Genomic DNA, 7,894 nt, shown 5'->3' with positions numbered 1-7,894 from the left:
TTTACTTCCACCTTCTCTCTCTTCCTCTTCCCAATGTTTGGAAACACTGATGTTATTTTTCTATTTCCTGGAGGTCAGGAGGGTGGGACTTAAAGTTCCAACCCTGTAATCACATGGTAGGTTGAAAGGGGTTCGTTATGAATAACAAAAGATGCTCCTCACTCCCATCACTTGGAAAGGTTTCAGGAGCTCTATGCCAGGACCTGGGGATGGAAACCAAATCTGTATTTTTTATTGTGTCACAATGTTACAGAAACTTCAGCAAAAGGAGCCTGGGCCAGAGCCGCTGGGGCCCAGGCAATGCGAAAGAGCCCACTATTGAAGCGGCTACTTTATCTCTGGTATATACCCTGGGGCTCATTGTCTTGCCAGGAAAACAGGACAGGACACACACATGTGGAGTTTAAGAGCAGAGGATTAACAGAAGAGAAAAAGAAACAGCTTCTTCTATGCAGGAAAGGGTCTCCAAGTAGAAAGGACAGTTGGTGGAGAACGCATGAGTTTCAAGGTACAGTTTGAGGAGGCGGTGTCTGATTGACACAGGGCTCACAGACTGGTTCGATCAGAGGTTTCAGGCCTGTGCTGGGGGTCCCGGGACATGTCCTCTGCAGACGAGGGGGCACTGCTGCAGTCCTAATATTTTGTCATACAGAAATGCTTCACTGGGAAAGTCTGTCTTACACTGTCTTTTGCTTACCCCTGGGTCTTATTTGCTTTTTTGTACCCCATGTTCATGAACACATTTCCCCAAACTTTCTGTGAACGCGTTCAGATTCATTTTGTAAGGTGGGGGATTTCAGCCCATGGGTGATTTCTTTTTGTAAATGAATTGAGGGGGAAAATCCCCTCTCCTTGCCACCACTGCACGGCTACCCTCATCTGCACTGTGTCATTCTCTTCTTCCTGGTCACAGTGGTGGCACTGTTCACTGCCCAGGCCCCTGCCCCATCCCTCCCTGCTCAAGGACTGCTCCTCTGTAGCGTCGTCCCTCCCGCACATGGACCCTTCTCCCTTGCGCCTGCATTACTGCATCTCCCGTACCAACATGCTGTTCACTGTCTCGCTTTGGAAGCTCTCCCTTGCTCCCAGTTCTCCCGTGACCACCACGGGCTTTCCTGCCCTTTTACATCAAGCTTTCGCCCAGAGCCCACATGAGCCTCCTTCCCTTCCTTACCTCCTACCGGCATCCTGCTGATGAATGGACCAATCACAATTTCCTTCCCAGTGTGGAAAAACATGAAATGGATCATTAAAATGTTACCTTAACATTTCGGTGCCAGCAGCTGCATTTTTATGCTAGAAAGAGGTCAAAGAAAGGCTCCAATTCAGCAGAAAAGTGGACAGTGAGTGATAAAGTTTAATTAACCCGTTCTGGGAGGTCGCCTTCATGGATTAGCATCCCTTCTGCGAGCTGAAGGACTGAACAAGCAGCAGTAAAGGCCAAACCCATCCCTCCATGCTCCCCACTGTGCAGATGGACTCACTGAGGCTCCGGCGTACATTGCTTTCTCAGCACTGGATCTATTTCGGGCCAAAGTGTCAGCAGGACTGATATCCACAGGGCATCCGAGTCCACATCCAAACCAGGCTTCCTCTACGGCCATCTCTTAAACCAAGCCCCTGCCTGCTGACAGTGAGTTTTCAATCATGGGCTGCCATGGGGGTGCCAGAGACCTGGCTGGGCACACATTCGGTGGGTGTGGAGTGGAGGGGATTGGGGAGTGGCCTCTAGAAGATCAGCATGAGGGGCACAGAGGGGAAAGAGAACCCACAGCTTGCAGCCAGCAAGGGAAATGGGCTCAGCACACAGACTGGGCCCCTAGTGAAGCCCATCCAGGCCAGCTGCCCTAAGTACAGATTGGAGCGGGACAGAACGGGGCTGACAACTGAGGAAAATGAGGGAAGCTGAGTGTGCAGGGCCCTGCTGCCTCCTGCCTGCAAAGAGGCCATGCTGGGTGTGCAAATGGATGAGCAGGTACATGAAGATCCTCACTGAGGGGCCCAGGGAGATACCAGGCCAGAGGAGGCAGGGCCAGCAGGGCCTGGGAGAAGACCAAAGGGGACAGTCAGTGAACTATGGTGGAGCCTGGCACCCTAAGCTGCTGGGGTCAAAGGCAAGGCCAGTGCCAGCCCCTCCAATGGACCAGGCCCTGCCTGGCTTGCTCCAGCTGCTGCCCATCTGAGAGGAGCCCTCTGTGGGTCAGTGCTGGGTCCTCCGAGGCCACCATCACATGGCACTTCAGTGCCATGGTTAAATCTAGGGATCTGAGATCACTAGATGTGAGCCGGAACACTGCTATTTCCTGGCTGTACGGTCTTGAGGAAATCATTCTCATCCCGAGTCTCGGCCTTCTCATCTGTGAAATGGGACATTAACATGTACACCTCACAGAATTCTCACAAGGATTAAACGATGAGTCGTATTCGATGAGATCCCATGCTTTAGGAACTTATGATGGGGGCCCACCCATGGTGGCCAATCACATCCAAGGGGCTGGGGGAGCAGAGGTGACAGGTGGCTATGTAAGAAAAACTCAGGAAACAGCAGGGAGGAGGAGACCACGCCGTCTTTCTAAAGAGGAGAGGTCTTCTGGCTTTTGTCTGATAACGGCACTGAGAGGCGCGGGGCCCCAACATACCAGCCGCCCCCAACGTCAGTGATTCCTCTCCGGCTCGTATGTTAGGACCAGCTGCTCGATGGAGTCGATCTGCAGGAAAGGAGCAGCCATCAGAACCACTGGGAGATGCTGTCCAGCCGGCCTTAACGGCCGCCCATGCAGGCTGGCAGCGCCGAGAGGCAGGTGGGAACTCCGGCTTGTGGATGTCTCTAGCCCAGGGAAGGCAGCCCTCCCTCTCTCACCACCCAACCCTCGTCTCACATGGGAACTCGTGCACCGATGCACCCTCAGACACTCAGGCCTGCTGGAAGGAAGACTTGAGCAACAGGAATAGGAGAGACAAGAACCCTGAGGGGGCCGGGGTGCAGAAGAGGGAGGGCCACGGCAGTCACCAGGGCGCCACCTGTCATTCTCCCCTGGAAACACCACACACTTGCCTGGCCATGGTTCACTATTTCCCAGAAACTGGAATCCGATGCTCGGTACTTGTTCCCGGGGTTGAGCTGCCACACGGGGGGCAGCCGGGAGAACGGCATCTGGCTGGGGGACAGCGGATCCTGGCGGTGCACTGCCATCTGCCACAAGTGCACTGTGATGCTGGGTTCATACTGAAGGGACCAGGGAAGAGGCGGCAGATCAGGGATAGGGTTCCCTGCCAACGAGGCTGCACACAAACATGGCAGGCCTAGATGCCCCGGCCCGGCCAGGGGGCTGCCAGGGTCCGAGGTCAATGTTTTCAGAATTCCAGACCCAGAGCCTTGGCACTGGTGCCTGTGGCTTCATCTAGGATGACTGGGGCTCTTCTGGCCCCCTCTGACCTGCACCCCACCTTAGCCCACTCCAACCCCCAAATTTAGCCACTGTTGCCAATCTGTCAACAACCTTAGGTTAAAGCTGAGTATTCTCTTGGGGCTCCGTCTCCGCCACCGCGTAATTTTTTAAATCTTCTTTTTAAAAACAAGATATCCATGGACTCCCAAATCTGAGGGTGATAGATTTTCCCCCCAAAATATACAGCAGTTCTGACCATGACCTTCACATACTTATAGAAAATATACAAAATAAGGCTGGGTGCAGTGGCTTATGCCTGTAATCCCAACACTTTGGGAGGCCGAGGCAGGAGGACTGCTTGAAGCCAGGAGTTCAAGACCAGCCTCAGCAACATAATGAGACTGTCTCTACAAAAAATAAAAAATTAGCTGAGCATGGTGACATGTGCCTATAGTCCCAGCTTCTCGGGAAGCTAAGGTGGGATGATCTCTTAAACCTGGGCGGTACAGGCTGTTGTGAGCTATGATCACAACACTGCACTTCAGCCTGGGAGACAGAGCGAGACCCTGTCTCAAAATAAATTAATAGGCCAGGTGCGATGGCTCACATCTGTAATCCCAGTACTTTGGGAGGCCAAGGCAGGAGGATCACAAAGTCAAGAGATTGAGACCATCCTGGCCAACATGGTGAAATCCCATCTCTACTAAAAATATAAAAATTAGCTGGGCGTGGTGGTGCGCGCCTGTAGTCCCAGCTGTTCGGGAGGCTGAGGCAGGAGAATCGCTTGAACCCAGGAGGCGGAGGTTGCAGTAAGGGAAAATCGCGCCACTGCACTCCAGCCTGGGTGACAGGGACTCCATCTCAAAAAAATAGATAGTAATAAAAATAACAAAATTAGGCCGATACTGGAAGTTAGAAAGGTGAAAGGAAAAGGAAAACCAAAGCTTTCTATGTTATGCAACAAAATGGAAAGCCTTTTACACAATTTTCCAAGTATTTGTCTTCTGTGATAAAACATCCTTTTGAATTAAGAATATTAGCACTTTATCAAGACATGTTGTGAATAATTTTTCTCAGTTTGTTGCCCTAACTTTTTTATAGACTGCTTTTGCAAAGAAAAATATTTTAAATTATATGGCAAAATCTCTCCTTCTCTTTGGATTCTGACTTTAGATCAGAGATCAGAAAACTAAGTCTAGCTTGCCATCTGCTTTTGCAAATAAACCTTTACTGTGAATAAACTAAGGCTCCTTCCCTCAGCCCTTTACCATTGCCTTTAGCTGCTTTTGCACTGCAATAGCAGAGCTGAGTAGTTGCAAGAGGATAGCTCTCAAAGTGGAAAGTGTGACCGTCAGATCCTTCACAGAAAAAGTCGGCTGATCTTTGCATTAGATGTGCCCAGGAAGCATAATTTCCCACCCTGAGATGTTGATCTACTTTTAAGAAAGAGGGAAAAAAAATACTATGTAGCTCCCTTAATCCCACCCATGGCTAAGTTATTTGAAGAATCCATTCTATTTCCATTGAATCTTTTTTTTTTTTTTTTTTTTTTTTTTTTTGAGACAGAGTCTCTCCCTGTTGCCCAGGCTGGAGTGCAGTGGCATGATGGCAGCTCACTGCAACCTCTGCCTCCCAGGTCCTCAGCCTCCTGAGTAACTGGGATTACAGGCATGTGCCACCATGCCCAGCTAACTTTTGTATTTTTTAAGTACAGACAGGGTTTCACCATGTTGGTCAGCTGATCTCGAACTCCTAACCTCATGATCTGCCTGCCTCAGACTCCCAAAGTGCTGGGATTACAGGCATGAGCCACCGAACTTGGTTGAATCATTGAAAAAAAAATCTTAACTATTTTTAAGAGTACAGTTCAGTGGCAGTAAGTGCATTCACATGTGCAAGCATCAGCGCTCTCCAACTCCAGAACTTTTTATCTTCCCAAACTGAGCCACCATACCTGTCATTAACATTACCCCCCCATCCCCCACTCCCTCCAGCCCCCGGGAGCCACCATTCTACATTATCTATGAATTAGACCACTCTGAGTACTTCATACAAGAGAATCTGTCCTTCTGTGACTGGCATGTTTCATTTAGTGTAATGTCTCCATGTGTTCGACTTTCCTTCCTTTTTAAGTAGGAATACCTCATGGTTTGTGTTTTGTTTACCCATTCATCTATCAATGGACACTTGGCTGCCTCCACCTTTTGGCTAGCATGAATGATACGGCTGTGAACATGGGTGTATGAATACATGTTTAAGGTCCCGCTTCAAATTCTTTTGGGTATATGCCCAGAAGTGGCATTGCTGGATTGCTGGATTGCGCAATAATTCTCTTCATTTTTTTTAGGCAGCGTCATGCTGTCTTCCATAGTGGCTGTACCATTTTACATTTCCCTCCATTACCCTCTTTTTCAGGCTTTTTAAAAACGTAAAATATTTGCTCCAGAATTTTTGCATCCTTTATTTAGTGTAGCTACAGAAAAGCCTTTCCATGTTCTCTACTGACATTTTTGAAACACCCTATTTGAAGATTTCTTAGGAAATGTGTTATATTGTTTCGAATGTCAGTGAACTGGCTGGGTGTGGTGGCTCACTCCTGTAATCCCAGCACTTTGGGAGGCCGAGGCGGGCAGATCACTTGAGGTCAGGAATTCGAAATCAGCCTGGCCAACATGATTAATCCTTGTTTCTACTAAAAATAAAAAAATGAGCTGAGTGTGGTGGTGCACACCTGTAATCCCAGCTACCCAGGAGGCTGAGGGATGAGAATCGCTTGAGCCTGGGAGGCGGAGGTTGCAGTGAGCAGAGATCACACCACTGTACTTTAGCCTGGGCAACAGAGCAAGACTTCGTCTCAAAAAACAAACAAATAAACAACAACAACAACAAAGGCAGTAAATTGTTTATGATGACCTAAATGGTATTTTAAATATCCGGATAAGCTTTTACCATAGTACACTAAGGCACAATCAGCCCCCATTTCCGTGGATACTGCACCCATGAATCCAGCCAACCTCAGATTAGAAATACTTCGGGAGAGAAATGAAATTCCACCAACTTCCAAGAGGCAGAACTTGAAGTGATGTGTAGGCATTGCATTAGGTGTTATTAGTAATCTAATTTGAAATATAGGAGAGGATGTGCTGAGGTTACACGTAATTACTACCCAGGCCATTTTCTATCAGGGACTTGAGCATCCACAGATGGTCCTGGAATCAATCTCCCTCACACACCAGAGACTCTGCTGTATTTAGTTTAGCCCCCAAAGACCAGCTGTGATCCAAAACCCTCATCTTCAGCTGTTTCCTGAGTCATTTTCATTATCACCTGGGGAGATTTTTTAAGGTAAAGAATCTAGGACTTCACCAAAGTCTCCTAATTAATTTCCAGAGGGGATTCCAGGATCTGTTATCCATCAAATGCTTCCCCAGGCCATGAGCCATGTCTGTCACTGGCTTGCCACAGACATACTCTCATTTGCAGATTAGGAATCTGAAACCAATGTCGCATTCATCCTCCTGGCCCACCTGCTGCCTCCAAGTTGCAATGCTTTTGCCTATACTACCCCTGCCTCCTTTCCAGACCTGAAGAACTCCTGCTCATCCCACAAAGCCCAACTCAAGGGCTGCCCCATTTGTGAACCTTCGCAGCATGCACTGGGAATGGCACTAAGCCCTGAGCTACCTTAGCCTCGGCTTCACCCCGCAGAACCACATTATTTCACCTGGATTAGCTTGTGCCTGTGGTCCCTTTATTGAGAGGGTGGGGCTCGGTTCCTGGGGCCAGGACTGGGTATGGACATCGCTGTGCTCCTAGACCTGCACAGAAGTGAGTTTTCCAGCGCGGGTGAGAATGGCCCTCTCTGATCCCTGCACGGGCAGGGTCAGTGCGCAGCCCTCCCACAGCCTCCCCTCAGGCCCAGGACTCACTGTGCTGCTCTGGGAGGCGCTGCCCTGGGAGCTTGAGAGCCTGGCCCATTCTCTTCGCGATGGACTGAACCTCACGACTACTGTCACCCAGTTCCTCCCCGACTCGTCCTCGTAGATGCCAGGCCTTTGGATCCACAGACGGGCGGGGGGTGCCCCTGGATGCAGAGAAACTTCGGAGGCCATGGCTAGTCCGCACCCGGGGCTGGCCTCGAGGCGCACATGTGGACCTTTTCCAGGTGCACAACCTCCTTAAGTGGAGCATCTCTGGCGTGGGTGGGGCTGGTGGTGGGTGGGGCCGGTGGTGGGCAGGGCCGGCAGTGGGGGCAGGATCAGTGCAAGGAGGAGAGGGGAGGAGGGGGGAGGGGAAGGGGAAAGAGTGGGGAGGAGGAGGAGGAAGGGGAGGAGGAGGAGGAAGGGGAGGAGAAGGAGGGGGAGGAGGGGGGAGGAGGGGGAGGAGGGGGGAAGGGGAGGGAGGAGGGGGGAAGGGGAGGGAGGAGGGGGAAAAACAGGCAACCCTCAGCAGGGGCTAGGCAAGGGCGAGGCCAAAGAACAGTGGGATTAGAAACCCGGCCCGGG

The 7,894-nt window shown here is 50.4% G+C and overlaps 1 protein-coding gene across 1 annotated transcript; it reads right to left on the bottom strand.

Moving 5' to 3' along the window:
- Positions 1 to 1,339: 1,339 nt before the first annotated feature.
- TCL1B (TCL1 family AKT coactivator B) lies at positions 1,340 to 7,501 on the bottom strand. The gene is made up of 3 exons (XM_012458300.2): positions 7,319 to 7,501; positions 3,056 to 3,226; positions 1,340 to 2,708 (listed from the first exon to the last, which is right to left on the bottom strand). The coding sequence occupies exons 1-3, from the start codon at positions 7,499 to 7,501 to the stop codon at positions 2,655 to 2,657; spliced, it is 408 nt and encodes a 135-aa protein (XP_012313723.1). The 3' UTR covers positions 1,340 to 2,654.
- Positions 7,502 to 7,894: the final 393 nt, after the last annotated feature.

Source organism: Aotus nancymaae, unplaced genomic scaffold (assembly GCF_030222135.1).
Source record: "Aotus nancymaae isolate 86718 unplaced genomic scaffold, 86718_ANA_hifiasm-v0.15.2.pri h1tg000011l, whole genome shotgun sequence".
NCBI lineage: Eukaryota > Metazoa > Chordata > Mammalia > Primates > Aotidae > Aotus > Aotus nancymaae.
This window is presented reverse-complemented; position numbering and strand designations above follow the sequence as displayed.

Coding starts and splice junctions, on each gene's coding strand:
- TCL1B (XM_012458300.2), bottom strand. CDS start 7,501: ATGGCCTCCGAAGTTTCTCTGCATCCAGGGGCACCCCCCGCCCGTCTG. Junction 3,227..7,318: donor GCGCCTCCCAGAGCAGCACA/GTGAGTCCTGGG, acceptor TGGTCCCTTCAG/TATGAACCCAGCATCACAGT. Junction 2,709..3,055: donor AAATAGTGAACCATGGCCAG/GCAAGTGTGTGG, acceptor CCTTTCCTGCAG/ATCGACTCCATCGAGCAGCT.